This window comes from Nerophis lumbriciformis, linkage group LG04 (genome assembly GCF_033978685.3).
Source record: "Nerophis lumbriciformis linkage group LG04, RoL_Nlum_v2.1, whole genome shotgun sequence".
Lineage (NCBI taxonomy): Eukaryota > Metazoa > Chordata > Actinopteri > Syngnathiformes > Syngnathidae > Nerophis > Nerophis lumbriciformis.
The window spans coordinates 38,580,001-38,603,829 of NC_084551.2; the positions used below are offsets into that span (position 1 = coordinate 38,580,001).

The window sequence follows — 23,829 nt, forward strand, 5'->3', positions numbered from 1 at the left end:
ACGAGTGAGAGAAGAGTGGATCGTGAGATCGACAGGCGGATCGGTGCGGCGTCTTCAGTAACGCGGACGCTGTATCGATCCGTTGTGGTGAAGAAGGAGCTGAGCCGGAAGGCAAAGCTCTCAATTTACCGGTCGATCTACGTTCCCATCCTCACCTATGGTCATGAGCTTTGGGTTATGACCGAAAGGACAAGATCACGGGTACAAGCGGCCGAAATTAGTTTCCCCCGCCGGGTGGCGGGGCTCTCCCTTAGAGATAGGGTGAGAAGCTCTGTCATCCGGGAGGAGCTCAAAGTAAAGCCGCTGCTCCTCCACATCGAGAGGAGCCAGATGAGGTGGTTCGGGCATCTGGTCAGGATGCCACCCGAACGCCTCCTTAGAGAGGTGTTTAGGGCATGTCCGACCGGTAGGAGGCCACGGGGAAGACCCAGGACACGTTGGGTAGACTATGTCACCCGGCTGGCCTGGGAACGCCTCGGGATCCCCCGGGAAGAGCTGGACGAAGTGGCTGGGTCGAGAGAAGTCTGGGCTTCCCTGCTTAGGCTGCTGCCCCCGCGACCCGACCTCGGATAAGCGGAAGAAGATGGCTGGATGGATGAATGGATGGATTTGTGCCTCGTGACAATCCTGTCTCGGAGGTCTAGAGACAATTTCTTTGAATTCATGCTTGGTTTGTGCTCTGTCATGCACTGTCAAGTGTGAGCCCTTATATATAGACAGGTTTGTGCTGACTTTTGAACTTCATCGCAAAGGCTGTGAATACTTGTCGATATGTGATTTCTTAGATGTTTTTTCTTATCATTTGCACAAATCTCTATAAAAAAAAACAAACAAACTTTTTCACATTGCCATAATGGGGTATTATGTGTAGAATTTTGAGAAGAACACTTTGGAATAAGGCTGTAACATAACAAAAGGTGAAAAACGTGAAGCCCTGTGAATATTTTCCGGAAATGTGAGCGCTGTCATGTTGGTACCTTGCCAAAGAACTGTTCTCCTTTGCAAGACTGGAAGTTTAGTCTGGCAAACGCCATGAGCAGGTTGCAGAGCTGCAGAACGCTGTACATCTCACTGTGCTCCAGGTAGTGCTGGTAAGGTGAAAAGAAAAAACACAATTCTCAGTTTAGTTTCACTATCAAGCATGTCGACAACATTGACTATTTGTGTGTCTGTGTTGGACGTAGAAGCACTCACTCACCTCTACAAAGGCCTCAAAGAGCGGGACATGAAGCCATTTGAGTAAGCCCAAGGACTTTGCAAAGCGGGTGACATCACTTGAAGTTAGTTCAGAGACTTTGGGCATCAACTCGGCAACCATTCGCTTAAGTACTTGAGACTGGTGGAAACTCAGCTTCCCTAGAGGTACACAAATCATGCTTAAGCACACACATACATGACTTGATATCCATCCTATCATTTTAATGAGTAATGTGAGTGTAATTTTATGCGTAACTTTGCTCCCTCTTGGCCAGGACTCCCTTGATAAAGAGGTTTTTAATCTCAATGGGATTTTTTTTCCTGGTTAAATAAAGGTTAAATAAAATTGTTTTAAAACATTAATTGCGAGATAAACAGACATGCCCTAACACAGTCTACAATAGAAGATCTATCAAAAAAGCGAAATAAAAAAATATTAGAAACCGCTCTCAGTATGATGCAGTGCAGTGGTGCACCAAACTACAACCACAAAAATTAATAAGAATATTTATTGAATTAATGCAGAGTGTGAGTGTTATAGTACCGTATGAAAAGCCCATGTCCAGTATTAGTTTAGTGCTGAATTCAGATGACGGCCTCTGTAGGAGGTGGTAGGACAGAGCCCGGAGAAGGGGCACAGATCTGCGGCCCATGGAAGCTAAAGACACGCACACTTTGCGAATTTCTTCCGTCGTAAAACCTTCAGCAAGCGCTAAAGCCTACCAGGACAAAAATGAGCAGAAGAATTAGCATAAAGTAGGAGAAAGCATCTATTAAAATATGTATTTTCAATTCATTGCTATTATTGTGTTTTTGTTTTAGAGCATTGTATGTTTGGCATTTTTTTCCCCTGGTTTAAAAAAAAAATGCCTTATGAATTTTTATTATTGACTTAACTGCAGCGAGTACTAGACTTATTTCATGGGTAAGGACTTTTGTTAAATATTTAAAAAAATATAATTATTTTTAAGCAATTTAATTAAAATAATGAATACGTAAGACATAAAGTTGCACTCAAAATTATTTGTATTTTAAATTTTTCAAAATGGTGCAAATAGCCCAATTTAATGGAAGGTTTAATATTTTGGAGTGCAACTACTTATTGTTTATCAGTCATGATTCCTTAAGGGTTAGGTCTTTATTTGTACAAATGCAAGTTTGTAATATTAGTGAACTTTGTGTGTGTGTATATATATATATATATATATATATATATATATGTATATACTTATACTTTCGGTAACATCCAGGAAGAAATTATGTTAGCCAGCTTGGAAAATATCTCGACTATAAGCTATGTGAAGGAGCCCAGAATTGTTTTTATCTAAATGTTCGCAATATTTTAGGCATCCCTAGCGAGGAAACCTTACAATGTATAAACTGCAATAAAATTGAGTAGACGGCGAGTTATTGTGATATATATATTGTGATATTTCCCTTATTTTTACCAATTTTGGAGATTTTCCATATTTTGAAATGCCCGCAGCATAAGACATACAAAACAAAGGTGCTTGTAAAATCCCCTGATAATGTTTGGTGCTAAACTAACAACTTTACTGTCCCTACTTGTCTGACGTTTCCTAAAAAATAATGTTGAACAAAACAACTTAAAGCCTTGTCCAGCTGTTTACTGACATATACTATTTATGTTTAAATAACTTAAACTGCAAATGAATATCGGCTGCAAATATCAGTCTTCGGCCTACTTGACTACTAATAATCGGTCAATATATACGTATACAACATGTATTAGAATAAACAAGTTATATTTGGGTATACAGTAGATTAATAAATCCACCTAAAAGCTTTTTGTCCAACACATGGCTGCTTTATTTTTCCTCATGCCAATTTAGTCTCCAATTCACCTAACAAGCATGTTTTGACCTGCTCTAGTATTTATCGTGAAAGTGATCATGTGACAAACAACACAACTTGTACCGTGTCTTCTAGTCTGTCCATCAACGTCGGCGACATGTGTTGTCCTATGGCGATTAGCATGCTGACAGTTTTGGCATCAGAGATTTCCGTCCATCGCAGTTCCAGCTGTTTCAGCACAGCGTTCACTATCGTCACATCATGCTGCCATGTCGGGACGGTGCCGCACTCCGCCAGGAAGGCTAGCTGCTTGAGGTTTAGCCGACGGAGTCGCCACATGACCTCTGTTTGGGTAGATTGCAACACTGGATCCGTGTTGGGGAGGCCGATAACCCAAAGAGCTCGCAAGATGGCCACCAAGTTGTTGTTCCACACTCTTGGTAACTGGAAGAAAAACAACTGTTTATGAGTAATTGCAGCTTTGACGAGGGCTGCACGATGAATCAACATGGAGGTTTTAATTAGTGCGATTATGTAACTGCAAGAGAATATGTTTTTTTGTCTACACCGTCACCGGCATTTGGGTGACAGACGCGTTCGCCAATCAGAATTGTTGAATATGGATGTGCGAGTCATGAACAAATCGTTCAAAGTTTTTTACTGAATCAGCACTCACAGGTTGTCGTCGCCAATAACTCGGTCAGTGACTCGTCCTCGCCACGCTAGATAATAATGTAATAACTAATTAATTATGCATCTGTTAGTCTAACTGTGTTTTTATAAATGTATTAGCCCCATAGAAACAGCAAGGAAGATGTTTCTTGCCTCAAATCAACTCCCCTTTTCACTTAGTTTCCAATTAGTTATTTTATTTAATATTGCATAATTAAATCTTATTGTAATGTCGTACTATTTGTTGTTTTTTTTCCATTTCGTTTTTGTTTTGTCCAGAGTCCAATTGTGAGCATTCCCTGCGGTATACGCCACCTTTTCACGAGCAAGAGGCGCTGTTGCACCACTTCTGCCGTCGCATATAGATAGACTTTTATTTATCCCAATATGGCGGTATAGCGAGCTCATTCAATTTGAAAAATTGGCATTAATACTATTAGTAGATGCACGAGGAGCCCACAGGCAGAGAGAGAGACATGAAGAGTGGTTGGCAAAAACTACAACACTTGTTGCTGTGGATATAATAAGTAATAAAGGTTGCAGTTCATCAAGACAAAGTGAATTTATCTTTATTTTTTGTCACAATTGTAGAATCGATATTGTTACCTCTAAAGTTGTGCAGTATTAACTTTTGCGGGTGTTATTAAATCCTGGTGCTTGTTACATTATGTGCAAGTCCCCTCACATAAGCCTTGTGACGGATGACGGCGAGACTTTTGCAGTGGCCAATCATGTGCAACGTTCAGCACATGTGCTCTGTGCTTAGTGAATCGAGTGGCGGCGAGCCTTAGCATGCAGTAACCATGCGCAAGCTTTTGTGATGAGTGACTCCAGTGAATCGATTCACTTTGGTGAGTGACTCACAGGTACCCGAGCCAGTAAAAAGAATCACAATTACCAGCGAGACCGCACACACAGGAAGCACGTACAGACTGAGAGCCTGGCGACTCGCCCGGGAGAAGTTCCACATTGTCACAAAAATTAGGAGGAAAAAATTTGTTTACAAAGCCAAATGTCCCGCTGTGGGAATATTTCAGCTTGACATCAAATGGGAAATGTGCGCCCATCAACACGGGTGAACAGGTGAGACTGCAGTGATCACGTGATGGCAATAAACACGAAGACAACGTTCGACCTAGTTTTGAGCATTGGAAAAAAAAATGCACTTTAAGATAGATGTTCAATATTTATCCATCCATCCATCCAAATTTCTACCGCTTGTCCCCTTTTTAGTGTATTTATTTTGGTACATTTTTTGCTTACAGAAATGACAGTATTTAATTGTTTGTTTGTTTATATATTTAGGATAACAAAGTTATTTATCTTCCAAATACAGCACAATGGTTAACAATTTTACAGTAATGAGAAATAAAAGGAAGCTACCCGAAAGCCTCCCTAGGGAGGCGTTTTGGGCACGTCCGACCGGTAGGAGGCCTCGGGGAAGACCCAGGACACGTTGGGAAGACTATGTCTCCCGGCTGGCCTGGAAACGCCTCGGGATCCCCCGGGAGGAGCTGGACGAAATGGCTGGGGAGAGGGAAGTCTGGGCTTCCCTGCTTAGGCTGCTGCCCCCGCGACCTGACCTCGGATAAGCGGAAGAAGATGCATGGATGGATGGAGAAATAAAAGTGTATGTCCTTTTAAATGGTTACTTGCTTGATTATTATACATTATGATTACATTACATTATATACACAATATACATTTTATAAATTATTTCTTCACTTGAAGAGCATGATGTAGACAAGTGAAGTGAATTATATTTATATAGCGCTTTTCTCAAGTGACTCAAAGCGCTTTACATAGTGAAACCCAATATCTAAGTTACATTTAAACCAGTGTGGGTGGCACTGGGAGCAGGTGGGTTAAGTGTCTTGCCCAAAGACACAACGGCAGGGACGAGGATGGCGGAAGCGGGAATCGAACCTGTAACCCTCAAGTTGCTGGAACAGCCACTCTACCAACCGTGCTGAGCTCTGAGTCCGTCTGCATAAAGCCATATATTTTTTAAAGTAAATTATTGCATATTGTTCCAATGTGTGACAACTTGAGACATGGATATGTTGACTGACAGTCTAAAAGCAACACGTCTTCCTTCACTTGTAATTTTATGTATAAAATATAAAAATCGGAAATTTAATCGCAATCGCAATTAGGTTTCTCTCCAAATCGTGCAGCCCTTTGCTTTGACCTCATATTACTACACACATTGCATCTTCCTCACTTGTTTCATTATAGTCTCCATCATGTCCCGCACCCTCGCGTCCATCAAAGATGGACTGTTTGGCTGAAACTTGCCCTTTGTCTTCTGCATCAACTTAGTCCAAACCAACAGTGTACTGGTAGCTTGATTGGAATCTCCTCCATGTTGTTCCCAGGCCTTCAGGACTTCCTCCGGCACAGTCGCCTTCTCCACCACCTCTTCCAGCTCCGTGCGAAGCGGCGCACTTGTTAAGACCTTGTCTTTCGCCATCACACCGCCTTTGCAAAACGATCTCTTGGGGACCAAAGCACAGCACTGAGTCCCATACAGCCCGATCATCCGGTTTGCTGATGGAGGCTGGCGGGTAGCTGGAGCCTGAGTGGTGACCCTAAAGAGGAGGCGGGCGTACCTGCCCAGGAAACGAGCGGCCATCAGGCTGAAGGTGGGAGGCAGCAGGTAGAAGAATGTTCTCACTATTCAGCAGCACCAGGTATCATTCCCCATTAAACCTGAGGTGACGTTACACACAACCATTACAACAGTGTAACATTACAGACTGCATGACCATCCCCCAAATTCAACATTAACTCTCAGTTAGCTTGACAAACATTGTAATTAGCAATACCTTTAACATGCCTTGAGCCATTTAGCCAAGTAGGCTCAGCTACGGTGTGGCGGTCACGTAACTTGAAAATGCTGACCTTGTCGCGGAGAGGAAGTGCTCTCAAATCCGCACGTTGGCCTTCTCTCGCAGCACTATTGACAAACAGCAGCCGCCGGCTATCAGTTGTCGGAATAACGCACAAGTCATTCATAAAATGAATGACTTACTTAACAAAATCGCTTCACATGGGGACAGTGTGGCTGGAGGAGGCTGTCGCACAAGAATGACGTTTAAGGGGAAGCGTGACGTCATCTTCATGCCTTCGTGTAGTTTCGGCAGACAAAAATAATCTTTCCGTTTTTTTTCGGTCAGATATTTTGACGTTTTTATTTATAAAATGATCTTTGTTGATAATATACATACATAAATAATATTACGAAATACAATAAGCTGACTGCGACTGCTATTCTTCTTCTGCACATGGCTGGTCGACTGACTAGCATATGGTTAATACCACCACCTCCTGTTGGACTGGAGTATTGCAGTCGAGGGGTGGTGACTGGGGGAATTATTATATTTTAATAAATAGTACAAGAAAATAATCCATCCATCCATCCATTTTCTACCGCGTATTCCCTTTGGGGTCGCGGGGGGGCGCTGGAGCCTATCTCAGCTACACCCTGGGTACACCCTGGACAAGTCGCCACCTCATCACAGGACCAACACATACAGACAGACAACATTCACACTCACATTCACACACTAGGGCCAATTTAGTGTTGCCAATCAACCTATCCCCAGGTGCATGTCTTTGGAGGTGGGAGGAAGCCGGAGTACCCGGAGGGAACCCACGCAGTCACGGGGAGAACATGCAAACTCCACACAGAAAGATCCCGAGCCCGGGATATAAATACTCCAATACATTAGCTACCAGCTTTAAGGCCTTTTTGTCCATCCATCCATCCATTTTCTACCGCTTATTCCCTTTTGGGGTCGCGGAGGGCGCTGGAGCCTATCTCAGCTACAATCGGGCGGAAGGTGGTGTACACCCTGGACAAGTCGCTCCCTCATCGCAGGGCCAACACAGATAGACAGACAACATTCACACTCACATCCACACACTCGGGCCAATTTAGTGTTTAGTTTAGCTTTAAGGCCTTTTTGTGTCAAATGATAATATTGTATGTATAATGTTGTAAATAACTATTCAAAACTAAACAATGCTGTTTTTTAACTATAATTTTAAAGTTAGTGAACAATATTTAGACCAAGACAATTTTATTGTAGAAAAGCGCACATTTCCTGGGCAACTTATGGAATTAAAAATGTTTCTGGTATAAAACAAAGCATTCATCTTTTTTTTTTTGCTCCCATCTTCTTTCTGTATGTGTGATCTTCAAGGTTCATGGAAACCATATTTATTTATTTTTTTCAAACTTATACAGTGTAATAATTTAGCATTGTTAGTTTATGTATAAATACTTCAATACATTAGCTACCAGCTTTAAGACCTTTCTGTGTCAAATGATAATATTTTATGTAAAATGTTGTAAATAAATAACAATTTAAAACTAAAGAATGCTGTTTTTTAACTATAATTTTAAACATATTTTGACAAAACACAACAAAAGTTAGTGACCAATATTTAGACCAAGACAATTTGATTGTAGAAAAGTGCACATTTCCGGGGCAACTTATTGAATTAAAAAGGATTCTGGTATAACACAAAGCATTAATCTGTTTTTTGCTCCCATCTTCTTTCTATATGTGTGATCTTCAAGGTTCATGGAAACCATATTACATTTTTTTTTAACTTATACAGTGTAATAATTTAGCATTGTTAGTTTATGTATAAATACTTCAATGCATTAGCTACCAGCTTTAAGGCCTTTCTGTGTCAAATTATAATATTTTATGCATAATGTTGTAAATAAATAACTATTCAAAACTAAAGAATGCTGTTTTTTTAACTATAATTTTAAACATACTTTAGCAAAACACAATACAAGTTAGTGAACAATATTTAGACCAAAACAATTTTATTGTAGAAAAGTGCACATTTCCGGACAACTTATTGAATTAAAAATGATTCTGGTATAAAAGTGAAGTGAGTGATATTTATATAGTGCTTTTCTCTAGTGACTCAAAGCGCTTTACATAGTGAAACCCAAACAAAGCATTCATCTTTTTTTTGCTCCCATCTTCTTTCTATATGTGTGATCTTCAAGGTTCATGGAAACAATATTTAAAAAATGTTTTTAACTTATACAGTGTAATAATTTAGCATTGTTAGTTTATGTATACATACTTCAATACATTAGCTACCAGCTTTAAGGCCTTTTTGTGTCAAATGATAATATTTTATGTAAAATTTTGTAAATAAATAACTATTCAAAACTAAAGAATGCTGTTTTTTAACTATAATTTTAAACATACTTTGGCAAAACACAACAATATTTAGACCAAGACAATTTTATTGTAGAAAAGTGCACATTTCCGGGGCAACTTATTGAATTAAAAATGATTCTGGTTTAAAAGTGAAGTGAATTATATTTATATAGCACTTTTCTCTAGTGACTCAAAGCGCTTTACATAGTGAAACCCAAACAAAGCATTCATCTTTTTTCTGCTCCCATCTTCTTTCTATATGTGTGATCTTCAAGGTTCATGGAAACCATATTTACATTTTGTTTTAACTTATACAGTGTAATAATTTAGCATTGTTAGTTTATGTATAAATACTTCAATACATTAGCTACCAGCTTTAATGCCTTTTTGTGTCAAATGATAATATTTTATGTATAATGTTGTGAATAGTTAACTATTCAAAACTAAAGAATGCTGTTTTGTAACTATAATTTTAAACATACTTTGGCAAAACACAACAAAAGTTAGTGAACAATATTTAGACCAAGACAATTTTATTGTAGAAAAGTGCACATTTCCGGGCAACATATTGAATTAAAATGATTCTGGTATAAAAGTGAAGTGAGTGATATTTATATAGCGCTTTTCTCTAGTGACTCAAAGCGCTTTACATAGTGAAACCCAAACAAAGCATTCATCTTTTTTTTGCTCCCATCTTCTTTCTATATGTGTGATCTTCAAGGTTCATGGAAACCATATTTAAAAAATGTTTTTAACTTATACAGTGTAATAATTTAGCATTGTTAGTTTATGTATAAATACTTCAATACATTAGCTACCAGCTTTAAGGCCTTTTTGTGTCAAATGATAATATTGTATAATGTTGTAAATAAATAACAATTTAAAACTAAAGAATGCTGTTTTTTAACTATAATTTTAAACATACTTTGGCAAAACACAACAAAAATTAGTGAACAATATTTAGACCAAGACAATTTGATTGTAGAAAAGTGCACATTTCTGGGGCAACTTGTGGAATTAAAAATGATTCTGGTATAAAACAATGCATTAATCTTTTTTTTGCTCCCATCTTCTTTCTATATGTGTGATCTTCAAGGTTCATGGAAACTATATTTAATTTATTTTTTTAAACTTTTACAGTGTAATAATTTAGCATTGTTAGTTTATGTATAAATACTTCAATACATTAGCTACCAGCTTTAATGCCTTTTTGTGTCAAATGATAATATTTTATGTATAATGTTGTGAATAGTTAACTATTCAAAACTAAAGAAAAGTTAAAGTTAAAGTTAAAGTACCAATGATTGTCACACACACACTAGGTGTGGCGAAATTATTCTCTGCATTTGACCCATCACCCTTGATCACCCCCTGGGAGGTGAGGGGAGCAGTGGGCAGCAGCGGTGGCCGCGCCCGGGAATCATTTTTGGTGATTTAACCCCCAATTCCAACCCTTGATGCTGAGTGCCAAGCAGGGAGGTAATGGGTCCCATTTTTATAGTCTTTGGTATGACTCGGCCGGGATTTGAACTCACAACCTACCGATCTCAGGGCGGACACTCTAACCACTAGGCCACTGAGTCGGTGAATGCTGTTTTGTAACTATAATTTTAAACATACTTTGGCAAAACACAACAAAAGTTAGTGAACAATATTTAGACCAAGACAATTTTATTGTAGAAAAGTGCACATTTCCAGGCAACATATTGAATTAAAAATGATTCTGGTTTAAAAGTGAAGTGAGTGATATTTATATAGTGCTTTTCTCTAGTGACTCAAAGCGCTTAACATAGCAAAACCCAAACAAAGCATTCATCTTTTTTTTGCTCCCATCTTCTTTCTATAGGTGTGATCTTCAAGGTTCATGGAAACAATATTTAAAAAATGTTTTTAACTTATACAGTGTAATAATTTAGCATTGTTAGTTTATGTATAAATACTTCAATACATTAGCTACCAGTTTTAATGCCTTTTTGTGTCAAATGATAGTATTTTATGTAAAATGTTGTAAATAAATAACTATTCAAAACTAAAGAATGCTGTTTTTTAACTATAATTTTAAACATACTTTGGCAAAACACAACAATATTTAGACCAAGACAATTTTATTGTAGAAAAGTGCACATTTCCGGGGCAACTTATTGAATTAAAAATTATTCTGGTTTAAAAGTGAAGTGAATTATATTTATATAGCACTTTTCTCTAGTGACTCAAAGTGCTTTACATAGTGAAACCCAAAGCATTCATCCTTTTTTTGCTCCCATCTTCTTTCTATATGTGTGATCTTCAAGGTTCATGGAAACCATATTTACATTTTTTTTTACTTATAGAATGTAATAATTTAGCACTGTTAGTTTATGTATAAATACTTCAATACATTAGCTACCAGCTTTAATGCCTTTTTGTGTCAAATGATAATATTTTATGTATAATGTTGTGAATAGTTAACTATTCAAAACTAAAGAATGCTGTTTTGTAACTATAATTTAAAAAATACTTTGGCAAAACACAACAAAAGTTAGTGAACAATATTTAGACCAAGACAATTTTATTGTAGAAAAGTGCACATTTCTGGGCAACATATTGAATTAAAAATTATTCTGGTATAAAAGTGAAGTGAGTGATACTTATATAGCGCTTTTCTCTAGTGACTCAAAGCGCTTTACATAGTGAAACCCAAACAAAGCATTCATCTTTTTTTTGCTCCCATCTTCTTTCTATATGTGTGATCTTCAAGGTTCATGGAAACCATATTTAAAAAATGTTTGTAACTTATACAGTGTAATAATTTAGCATTGTTAGTTTATGTATAAATACTTCAATACATTAGCTACCAGCTTTAAGGCCTTTTTGTGTCAAATGATAATATTGTATAATGTTGTGAATAGTTAACTATTCAAAACTAAAGAATGCTGTTTTTTAACTATAATTTTAAACATACTTTAGCGAAACACAACAAAAGTTAGTGAACAATATTTAGACCAAGACAATTTTATTGTAGAAAAGTGCACATTTCCGGGCAACATATTGAATTAAAATGATTCTGGTATAAAAGTGAAGTGAGTGATATTTATATAGCGCTTTTCTCTAGTGACTCAAAGCGCTTTACATAGTGAAACCCAAACAAAGCATTCATCTTTTTTTTGCTCCCATCTTCTTTCTATATGTGTGATCTTCAAGGTTCATGGAAACCATATTTAAAAAATGTTTGTAACTTATACAGTGTAATAATTTAGCATTGTTAGTTTATGTATACATACTTCAATACATTAGCTACCAGCTTTAATGCCTTTTTGTGTCAAATGATAATATTGTATAATGTTGTAAATAAATAACAATTTAAAACTAAAGAATGCTGTTTTTTAACTATAATTTTAAACATACTTTAGCGAAACACAACAAAAGTTAGTTAACAATATTTAGACCAAGACAATTTTGTTGTAGAAAAGTGCACATTTCCGGGGCAACTTATGGAATTAAAAATGATTCTGGTATAAAACAAAGCAATAATCTTTTTTTTGCTCCCATCTTCTTTCTATATGTGTGATCTTCAAGGTTCATGGAAACCATATTTAAACAAATCAACTCCCTCCCCTGTCTTCTCCTTTCCGTCTTCTATTCTACTTTCCAGACGGCGATCTTCCCGTCACGTCGCGCAGAGCCGCTGAGCACGTAGCGATCTTCGGCGGAGCAGAGCGTCTGGATGCTGTCAGAATGTGCCTGCAGCTCCTTGGACACCATGTGACTCTGTGGGTCCACCACCACCAGCTGACCCCTCAGCTGGGAACCACACTGACCCCCGACGCCGCTTCTTCCACGGCAGCCTACCCAGATCTGAGGAGGACGGTCACGGTGAGGCGATTACATCCATTCGTGTCGTAGACAGCTCACCTGGTCCTTGACTCGGATCATGCAGGTGATCCCTGAGCAGCCTGTCAGGGAGATCTTCTCCAAAGAAGGCTCGTGGCCGTCTGTGTGCCACAAATAGAGATCACCTGAGTCGGCCAAGCCTGTCCAGAGCTGACCTTGCTGCAACACACACACAAAGTCAAATTACAGTCTCAGAACAAAAAGAACGTCCACATGAACAAATACAAGTCACCTCTGGGATGACAATAAAGCTGCTGAAGTGACTTGATGAACTTCTGAGGTGTTCAGGCAGCAACAACCTTCTTTGCGGCGTCCCGCTTCTTCTCAGCTCCACTATGCTGTCACCGCAGCCTGCAATAAAACACTACGGTGAGCACTGAAGTCCCAGAGGAAGAGTTTATAGGTGGAATGTGTGACGCGTGCACTTACAGCACCACAGTGCATCGCCGTGAATGTGAATGGAGGAGAGACGCTCACAGCTGAGCTGAAACTGTCGCTTCACTTTTAGGCTGGACGAGTCCCACTGTAGAATTGTTCCGTCGCGGCTGCACGAGTACGTCTGCAGACTGGAGAGAACGGAAGTGTGCTGTGCTGTACTAATTACAGGTGAAACTCAAAACATTTTAATATCGTGCAAAAGTTCATTTAAGTCAGCAATTCTACTTCAAATGTGAAACTAATATGCGATATAAACGCGTTACATCCAAAGTGAAATATGTTTAGCCTTTATTTATTTTCATTTTGATGATCAGTTTTTAAAAAAAACATATTTTCTGATATTTTCAATTCGAGAGTTTCATAAACTGTAAGCCTTGATCATCAACAACTTAGACTTAGACGTAAGACAAACTTTAAAGATCCACAAGGGAAATTGTTCCACACAGTAACTCAGTTACAAAGGATGGAAAGGGTAAGGATGGAAAACATAATGCAGGTCTAAAGTAGACTAAAAATGTACCATTGTAGCAATGTAAAATGTAACATATATGTAATATTTACATATTATTTATACAGTATATAATATCCATCCATCCATCCATTTTCTACCGTTTATTCCCTTTGGGGTCGCGGGGGGCGCTGGAGCCTATCTCAGCTACAATCGGGCGGAAGGCGGGGTACACCCTGGACAAGTCGCCACCTAATCGCAGGGCCAACACAGATACACAGACAACATTCACACTCACATTCACACACTAGGGCCAATTTTAGTGTTGCCAATCAAAGTATATAATATATACTGATATATTATATTATATTATATTTTTATATAATATATACAAAATACAACAAATCCCAATCACCATGTACAATATTACAGTATATGTAACAGCTGCAGCAAAAGGGCAGCATAAGTATGTACATATAGAGCATAAAATAGAGAGTAGTTCAGATATCATCTATTGCTGTATGGCGAGTGATTATACAGCTGGATGGAGTGCGGAATGAAGGAGTGAAATGAAATATTAAAAGAAGGCTTTAAATATCTTGAGTTGCATGTTATGAGCCTATGTTATATTAGTATCACCTTGTGAATCAAATTGCTGGAATAAACAAACATTTGCACGATATTACATTTTTTTGAGTTTCACCTGTTTAAGACCATCAGGAAAGTACTAAATAACAATATTTAGTACAATATAGGCATGTTTAAGTAAACTTTGTTTATTTGGCATATACTGACAGTGAAGTCCATTTGGTGTGCTTGTACTCATGTGATGGAGTTTCCATGATTTTGATAGAACATTTTTAAATACGGTATGTTAAAAGTTTGTCAGTGTACGAAAATAATACTAATAAAAATATGTTGATAAAGTACAATCATTACAAAACCCAATATGGCATACTTTATTATTATTGGTCATAGTTACACCTTAACAGTGCTTTTGAAAATGCATACGTTTTTCAATCTCTACTTTGTTATCTTTAAAGGCCTACTGAAATGCGATTTTCTTATTTAAACAGGGATAGCAGGTCCATTCTATGTGTCATACTTGATCATTTCGCGATATTGCCATATTTTTGCTGAAAGGATTTAGTAGAGAACATAGACGATAAAGTTCGCAACTTTTGGTCGCTGATAAAAAATCCTTGCCTGTACTGGAAGTAGCAGACGAGTAGCGTGACGTCACAGGTTGTGGAGCGCCTCACATCTGCACATTGTTTACAATCATGGCCACCAGCAGCGAGAGCGATTCGGACTGAGAAAGCGACAATTTCCCCATTAATTTGAGCAAGGATGAAAGATTGGTGGATGAGGAAAGTGAGAGTGAAGGACGAGAGGGCAGTAGGAGCGATTCAGATAGGGAAGATGCTGTGAGAGGCGGGTGGGACCTGATATTCAGCTGGGAATGACTAAAACAGTAAATAAACACAAGACATATCTATTAGCCACAACACAACCAGGCTTATATTTAATATGCCACAAATTAATCCTGCATAACAAACACCACCCCCCTCCCGTCCATATAACCCGCCAATACAACTCAAACACCTGCACAACACACTCAATCCCACAGCCTAAAGTACCGTTCACCTCCCCAAAGTTCATATAGCACATATATTTTCCCAAAGTCCCCAAAGTTACGTACGTGACATGCACATAGCGGCACGCACGTACGGACCAGCGATCAAATGTTTGGAAGCCACAGCTGCATGCGTACTCACGGTACCGCGTCTGCGCATCCAACTCAAAGTCCTCCTGGTAAGAGTCTCTGTTGTCCCAGTTCTCCACAGGCCAATGGTAAAGCTTGACTGTCATCTTCCGGGAATGTAAACAATGAAACACCGGCTGTGTTTGTGTTGCTGAAGTTGGCCGCAATACACCGCTTCCCACCTACAGCTTTCTTCTTTGCTGTCTCCATTGTTCATTGAACAAATTGCAAAAGATTCACCAACACAGATGTCTAGAATACTGTGGAATTTTGCGATGAAAACAGACGACTTAACAGCTGGCCACCATGCTGTCTCAAAATGTCCTCTACAATCCGCGACGTCACGCGCTGACGTCATCATACCGAGACGTTTTCAGCAGGATATTTCGCGCAAAATTTAAAATTGCACTTTATAAGTTAACCCGGCCGTATTGGCATGTGTTGCAATGTTAAGATTTCATCATTGATGTATAAACTATCAGACTGCGTGGTCGGTAGTAGTGGGTTTCAGTAGGCCTTTAAATATAGAAATAAAATACAAATAATTGTATGTATTTATATAGAATACCTAAACATTTTACAGTTTACAAATTGAAAATGGAGCAAGTTGAATCTGTAAAAGTACATATGTATGGTATTTTCCAAACTGTAGAGTGCACCGGTATATAAGCCGCACCCACTTTATTTTCTAAGAAAAACATGTTTTTTCATATATTAGCCGCACCGGACTATAAACCGCAGATATATAGAAAACCCAAAACCAGTGAAGTTGGCACGTTGTGTAAATCGTAAATAAAAACAGAATACAATGATTTGCAAATCTTTTTCAACTTATATTCAATTGAATAGACTGCAAAGACAAGATACTTAACATTCGAACTGGTAAACTTTGTTATTTCTTGCAAATATTAGCTCATTTGGAATTTGATACCTGGAATATGTTTAAAAAAAGCTGGCACAAGTGGCAAAAAAAACTGAGAAAGTGGAGGAATGCTCATCAAACACTTATTTGGAACATCCCACAGGTGAACAGGCTAATTGGGAACAGGTGGGTGCCATGGTTGGGTATAAAAGCAGCTTCCATGAAATACTCAGTCATTCACAAACAAGGATGGGGCGAGGGTCACCACTTTGTCAACAAATGCGTGAGAAAATTGTCCAACAGTTTAAGAACAACCAGCTATTGCAAGGAATTTAGGGATTTCACCATCTACGGTCCGTAATATCATCAAAGGGTTCAGAGAATCTGGAGAAATCACTGCACGTAAGCAATGATATTATAGGCGCTCAAAATAAAAGCACATTTCAATTGGACTACATTGACATCTGAAGGTGTTTTAGCGGATATGCTTTTCACGTTAAAAGCACAATTTAATTGGACTACATTGACATCGGAAGGACTTGTACTCACACAAAATGTTCCAAATGACATGAACCTGAACTTGTTTTTGAGTAAGACTCTAACCTGCTTTGTTGCTCTCCGGCATCCAGCGTGAGTCCCGTCACCTCATATCTGTGCTCGGTCAGCTGCTTGTTGCAGGTGAGGCTGTGAGTATCTATGATGTAGATGACAGAGTCCTGGGAGCCAATCCACACCTGCTCATGGACTAATCCCAGCATGCAGTTCTGTTGAGACAGTTTATTACAATACAGTATCATATGTGCATCTTTTCACGTAAAAGACATCTCCTGGGGTAACATAGAAGTAATAATAATGTTACTTGGGCAACAGGACTGCATGAGCGCTCTCACCAGCTGTGACTCGCCGACCTGGATGGAATCCTGCAGCATGGACCAGCTAGCGGCGTCGAATACGACCAGTCTGCCGCCACTGAGGGCCACCCACAGCTTAGGATTCATCTCATCCTTGGAGTCATTGCATGTCAACTGACCTGTACAGGTAAAGGTCGCCTATTATGCAAAATAGACAGTAAAATGTGTCCCTACAGCAGTGGTTCTTAACCTTGTTGGAGGTACCGAACCCCACCAGTTTCATATGCCCATTCACCGAACCCTTCTTTAGTGAAAAATAAAACGGTGTTTTTTCAAATTCAAGACAAAGTTATATGTGTTTGGTAACACTTTAGTATGGGGAACATATTCTAAGTAACACAGACTTAATTTAGAGTTATTTGGACACTAGGGGAACATATTCTAAGTAACACAGACTTAATTTAGAGTTATTTGGACACTAGGGGAACATATTCCAAGTAATAAAGACTTAATTTAGAGTTATTTGGTGAGGGTTAGGGCCAGGGTTAGAGGGTTAGGGTTATAATAAGGCCATGCCGAATAAGGCATTAATAATATAATAATATTAATAACTTAATAATGACTAGTTAAGAGCCAATATGTTACTAATTTGCATGTTAATAAGCAACTAATTAATGGTAAATATGTTCCCCATACTAAAGTGTTACCATGTTTTTTTTTACTGGTGCACAAAATGAACCGTGCATGAACATCACCTTGTTCAAAGAACAAAACCAACACAGTGCATAAACTCACAACAAATTACACACCTGCAAATCAGTCGGACTTCTGCTGTTGCCGTATCCGTAATACGCCGATAAGGAGAAGTTTTTATTTACACGATGAGTCGGGTGTGTTTTGACCTCCGCCGAACCCCTGAGGCCGACTCACCGAACCCCTAGGGTTCGATCGAACCCAGGTTAAGAACCACTGCCGTAGAGCTTGTTTATGAGCGCCGAATGTAAGGAAAATCTTATAATTTTCCTCACTTGTTTGCCTCTACTTTAAAGAAAAGAGGCGCTTAAACACCGACATGTAAAGTTCCATATTTGTATAACGTCATCACGAAAATAAACATCCTTTCTTATGGACATGATCTGACCCGCCACTAGCTAGATGAGCCCACTCTGTGTATACGGCCAGAACTTCACAGAGATTATTTTATTAAAAAAAAATAAAAATTAAAAAACAGGCTTTGCTGCACATCTTTAAAAAAAAATCTGGAGCTTAGCTAAATATCCTGAGTTTTATTTGTGTGTTTTTCCTAGCGACTCGGCTAACCTAGGATGATTTAGCTGTTGAAATGGGACCGTAATGTTAGCACTTTATCCATCCATTTTCTACCAACCCCAAAAGGGACAAGCGGTAGAAAATGGATGGATGGATGGATGTTAGCACTGTGGTAGGGTTGTACGTTATACCGGTATTAGTATAGTACCGCGATACTAATGAATCATATTCTGTACTATACCGCCTCTGAAGAGTACTTAACATCCACTGTGGCGGTATAGCTCGGCTGGTAGAGTGGCCGAGCCAGCAACTTGAGGGTTGCAGGTTCGATCCCCGCTTCTGCCATCCTAGTCACTGCCGTTGTGTCCTTCGGCAAGACACTTTACCCACCTGCTCCCAGTGCCACCCACACTGGTTTAAATGTAACTTAGATATTGGGTTACACTATGTAAAGCGCGTTGAGTCGTAGAGAAAAAGCGCTATATAAATATAATTCACTTTACTTTACTTCACTTCACTGTAATGATACCAAGTACAGTAGCCTATCTAGTCAATACTACTATGATTATGTCAATATTTTTTGGCATCACAACATCGTCTTTATTTTAAAAAAAATGTATATTATATTTATAAACTCAGGAAATATGTCTCTGGACACATGAGGACTTTGAATATGACCAATGTATGATCCTGTAACGACTTGGTATCGGATTGATACCCAAATGTGTGGTATTATCCAAAACTAATGGAAAGTATCAAACAACGGAAGAATAAGTGATTATTACATTTTAACGGAAGTGTAGATAGAACATGTTAAAAGAATTGATTGTTTTTTTTTTTGATTGAGACTTTTATTAGTAGGTTGCACAGTTAAGTACATATTCCGTACAATTGACCACTAAATGGTAACACCCGAATAAGTTTTTCAACTTGTTTAAGTCGGGGTCCACTTAAATTGATTCATGATACAGATATATACTATCATATATACTATCATCATAATACAGTCATCACACAAGATAATCATCAGGGTATATACATTGAATTATTTACATTATTTACAATTCGGGGTGTGGAGGGGGAGGGGAGGGAGGCTAGGTTTGGTTGTTATCATCAGTCATCAACAATTGAGAACAGAGAAATGGATATTGAAACAGTGTAGGTCTGACTTGGTAGGATATGTACAGCAAGTAGTGGACATAGAGAGAGAGAGAGAGATCAGAAGGCATAAGAAAAATATCTGCATTTGATTGTTTACATTTGATTATTAACAGTCCGGGGAGGGTGTTAGTTTAGGGTTGAAGTTGCCTGGAGGTGTACTTTTATTGCGGTTTTGAAGGAGGATAGAGATGCCCTTTCTTTTATACCTGTTGGGAGCGCATTCCACATTGATGTGGCATAGAAAGAGAATGAGTTAAGACCTTTGTTAGATCGGAATCTGGGTTTAATGTGTTTAGTAGAGCTCCCCCTGGTGTTGTGGTTAAGGAAGTAGTTTGACATGTACTTCGGTATCAGGGAGGTGTAGCGGATTTTATAGACTAGGCTCAGTGCAAGTTGTTTTACTCTAAGAAAGTAAGTAAGATATTAAGCAGATATTAACAGTAAATGAACAAGTAGATTAATAATTCATTTTCTACCACTTGTCCTTAATAATGTTGACAAAATAATAGAATGGAAAATGACACAATATGTAACTGCATATGTCAGCAGCTAAATTAGGAGCCTTTATTTGCTTACTTACTAATAAAAGACAAGTTGTCTTGTATGTTCACTATTTTATTTAAGGACACACTTGCAAAAAGAAACATATGCAATTGTTTTGTGGTCCCCTTTATTTAGAAAAGTTCCGAAAAGTATCGAAATAATTTTGGTACCTGTACCAAAATATTACAACACTACATTGTGGCGTACATAGCTATATATTAGTGTTGCTAGCCATCATCTGACACCTTCATGCTACACTGTTGTATTTGACATCTATTTCGTTGGACACGTACACTGTTGATGAGAGGAGTTAAACACAGCACATTAGCATTAAAGCTACAGACACACAACTTACTAAAATTCTAAACTCGAGCATTAAGGCTAGCTTTTAGACGGCGCACTTCTACTGACTCCATTATCGTGGGAACTCTGAGACCGGTTGGAAAATTGTTTGTCCTCTTTGTCTCAGATACAATCTGACTTCTTATGACTTAAGCAAACAGAAAAAATAAGTTAATCAAGGACAACGAGGTTGACAGAACAAAAACAATATATACCTGTGTGTGAAGCTAGGAGGTCACAAACATGTCATTTGATTTGATTCAATGATTGTAAGAACACTGTTAAAGGGAATATTTTCCCACTTTTGAGCATAATGGAATGCCTTTGAAGTTACTAGCTTTGGCCTTCCTTTTGCTCAAAGAGATAAACACAATGATCACATCCCGTTTCTTATCTATGCACGCACACAAGTATTATTCTCTCTTGTTTTAATGGTGTCAGGACGTACCAGGAACAAGACGAAGGCAGAGTTTACGGATGTTTGTGTGTGTCCAACACACACGCAAAGTTAACTTTTGGTTTCAATCTCTGGCAAGCCGGTACAGCAATAAGGAAAAAAGTTCATGTAGAACAGGGGTGTCAAACTCAAATACAGAGTGGGCCAAAATTTAAAACTGAACAAAGCCGCGGGCCAAGGTTGAACAAATTAACCTTTTAATAGGGACTCAAACAAGTTTTGCATTGAATATTGAACAAGCAAGGCTTATATAACTTTATAGTGACATGCAAAATCGAGTTTCAAATAATAATAATAATAATTAAAAAATATCAATGGCATATCAAATACAATTTAAATAAAAATGTAATGCCTCTTTTCTATTTGCAGCCTTCTGAGGTAAATATCAACATTAACTTTTTCCACAGGCTAATAAATTAGAAAATAAAATAACAATGAATAAAACAACCATTCAGGACTTTAAACTGCTCAGTTTGCAACACACTGATCTAATCTGATGTGCCCAAGCCAGATACCTGCCATCTTTTCTTGGATGCTGGTTCATTAATGTCGGGGCTCAGGCTTTGGGCTGAGGCAACCTTCATTATCAAACGAAGGTGTTCATCAGTCATAATATCTCGTAGTCCACCCGGACCACAGTCTTGGGGGCGTGCCTTAAATGCACTGCCTTTAACGTACTCTACGAGCTATCGTCACGTCCGCTTTTCATCCATTCTAATATCGTTCAGACCCAGTCACAAGATATGTGCGGCTTCTGTACGCACACACGAGCGAATGCCTCGCATACTTGATCAACAGCGATACAGGTTACACTGAGGGTGCCAGTATAAAAAACTTTAACACTGTTAGAAATATACGCCACACTGTGAATCCACACCAAACAAGAATGACAAACACATTTTGGGAGAACATCCGCACCGTAACATAACATAAACCCAACAGAACAAATACCCAGAATCCTTTGCAGCACTAACTCTTCCGGGACGCTACAAAATACACCCCCGCTACCACCAAACCCCCCCCCCCCCCCCACACACATACCTTGTAGCTTCCCGGAAGAGTTAGTGCTGCAAAGGGTTCTGGTTTGGTGTGGATTCACAGTGCGGCGTATATTTCTAACAGTGTTAAAGTTTTTTATTCGGCTACCCTCAGTGTAACCTGTATCGCTCTTGATGAAGTATGTGTTGCATTCTAATGTGTGTGCGTGCAGAAGCCGCACATGTTATGTGACTGAGCCAGCACTCGTTGGGCTGGCTGGCTGCAAGACTCCCGGGAGGATCGGCGGGCCAGCTTTAGCTTTAATTTTTGAGTTTGACACCCATGATGTAGAGGGTGACCATTTTAGACAATACTACAAACTTTAGAGGGCTCGGTCCTCTCTCCAGCGCTGCTATTGCTATTGTTTGTAGTTACTATTTTATACAGAATAAATTGTTACTCTTCGATTCTAGACAATTATTATTTTTAGACAGCGTTAGAACTAAATAATCTGGAAGGGTCCCAACAATACGATATGGAATATCCTTACATGCATACAAGTACCTGGAGTGTACAGCAACACATGAACTGTCTGTGGTTCTGCCAAGTCCAACGATGGGTTGATTTTGTGTTTTAAGGTCTCTGATGTACTTTTAGGCACCATCATGGGCACTGCTCACAGGGAACAACATAAGAACATGACTGAAGGATCCTTTCATCATATGACAACACCCCAACAAAAACACAGACAAACAGAAAAGTACTCATCAAAGTTATTGATTTGAACGACTGTGTTCCTCTGAACCTTTGGAAAATTAGCAAAAAGTAAAGCTTTGCTTGTCCGAAGAACTCCAAAAATAGAACAATCCACTCAAGTACTGCCATAAAATTAACATACTATATAAAATAAAAACAATACCAGTCAAACATATGGAGACACTTTCACATTGAAAATGATGCAAAAGTGATTCCCAAACTTTAGAGTGGCACTGTAAAATAAAGCCGACAAATATGAACTGCATTAAGGTCTGCATGCTTGCCGATTAATAAAACATCTTAAGCATTTTAATTCGACAATTAAACAATCAAAATGAGTTTGCGACCAATTTTGAGGCTTTGTCCATGAACACGGAGAGTTTCAAAAAACATATTTGGGGTTAGAACGATCTCCATCCACAGAAGTGTAGTTTCAAAACTGTCTATGTCTACACACAAACACATGCACATTTTGTCCAATTTAGAAGCCTGAAAAAAGCAGCAATAGCTGACCCGGTGGCATTACACCTCCTATTATGTTTATTTGGATATACAATGATATGTACATTATCTTTAAAACCAGCCTGCACGTACACAGAGCCCTGGGAACTGGTAAACTTTGTTATTTTTTGCAAATATTAGCTCATTTGAAATTTGATGCCTGCAACATGTTTCAAAAAAGCTGGTACAAGTGGCAAAAAAGACTGAGAAAGTTGAGGAATGCTCACCAAACACTTATTTGGAACATCCCACAGGTGAACAGGCTAATTGGGGACAGGTTGGTGCCATGATTGGGTATAAAAACAGCTTCCATAAAATGCTTAGTCATTCACAAACAAGGATGGGGCGAGGGTCGCCACTTTGTAAACAAATGCGTGAGAAAATTGTTGAATAGTTTAAGAACATTTCTCAACGAGCTATTGCAAGGAATTTAGGGATTTTACCATCTAAGGTCTGTAATATCATCAAAAGGTTCAGAGAATCTGGAGAAATCACTGCACGTCAACGACAAGCCTGATAACCAACATTGAATGCCCGTGACCTTCGATCTCTCAGGCGGTACTGCATCAAAAAGGATATCACCACATGGGCTCAGGAACACTTCAGAAAACCACTGTCAGTAACTACAGTTCATCGCTACATCTGTAAGTGCAAGATAAAACTCTACTATGGAAAACAAAAGTCATTTATCAACAACACCCAGAAACGC

The 23,829-nt window shown here is 38.6% G+C and overlaps 2 protein-coding genes across 11 annotated transcripts in view; both read right to left on the reverse strand.

Moving 5' to 3' along the window:
- tbrg4 (transforming growth factor beta regulator 4) overlaps positions 1-6,774 on the reverse strand; it is a 23,801-nt gene extending 17,027 nt beyond the window's left edge. For 2 of the 5 annotated variants that reach the window (XM_061954714.1, XM_061954684.1), the window contains exons 1-6: positions 6,513-6,774; positions 5,909-6,396; positions 3,136-3,456; positions 1,742-1,916; positions 1,199-1,356; positions 978-1,088 (exon numbers count right to left, since the gene is read on the reverse strand). In XM_061954714.1, the coding sequence (XP_061810698.1) occupies positions 978-1,088; positions 1,199-1,356; positions 1,742-1,916; positions 3,136-3,456; positions 5,909-6,319 (1,176 nt within the window). In that variant the 5' untranslated portion in view covers positions 6,320-6,396; positions 6,513-6,774. Of the gene's footprint in view, positions 1-977; positions 1,089-1,198; positions 1,357-1,741; positions 1,917-3,135; positions 3,457-5,908; positions 6,397-6,512 lie in introns of those variants that run through there. The other 3 variants (XM_061954700.1, XM_061954692.1, XM_061954707.1) reach the window with 3 other exon arrangements.
- A 4,310-nt stretch (positions 6,775-11,084) lies between these two features.
- The window catches only part of LOC133601613 (DENN domain-containing protein 3-like), a 57,694-nt gene continuing 44,949 nt past the window's right edge, over positions 11,085-23,829 (reverse strand). For 4 of the 6 annotated variants that reach the window (XM_061954744.1, XM_061954734.1, XM_061954726.1 and 1 more), the window contains 7 exons: positions 22,428-22,535; positions 17,153-17,292; positions 16,866-17,026; positions 13,179-13,315; positions 12,982-13,100; positions 12,771-12,908; positions 11,085-12,713 (listed from right to left, as the gene is read on the reverse strand). In XM_061954744.1, the coding sequence (XP_061810728.1) occupies positions 12,495-12,713; positions 12,771-12,908; positions 12,982-13,100; positions 13,179-13,315; positions 16,866-17,026; positions 17,153-17,292; positions 22,428-22,535 (1,022 nt within the window). In that variant the 3' untranslated portion in view covers positions 11,085-12,494. The remainder of the gene's footprint in view (positions 12,714-12,770; positions 12,909-12,981; positions 13,101-13,178; positions 13,316-16,865; positions 17,027-17,152; positions 17,293-22,427; positions 22,536-23,829) is intronic. The other 2 variants (XM_061954752.1, XM_061954760.1) reach the window with 2 other exon arrangements.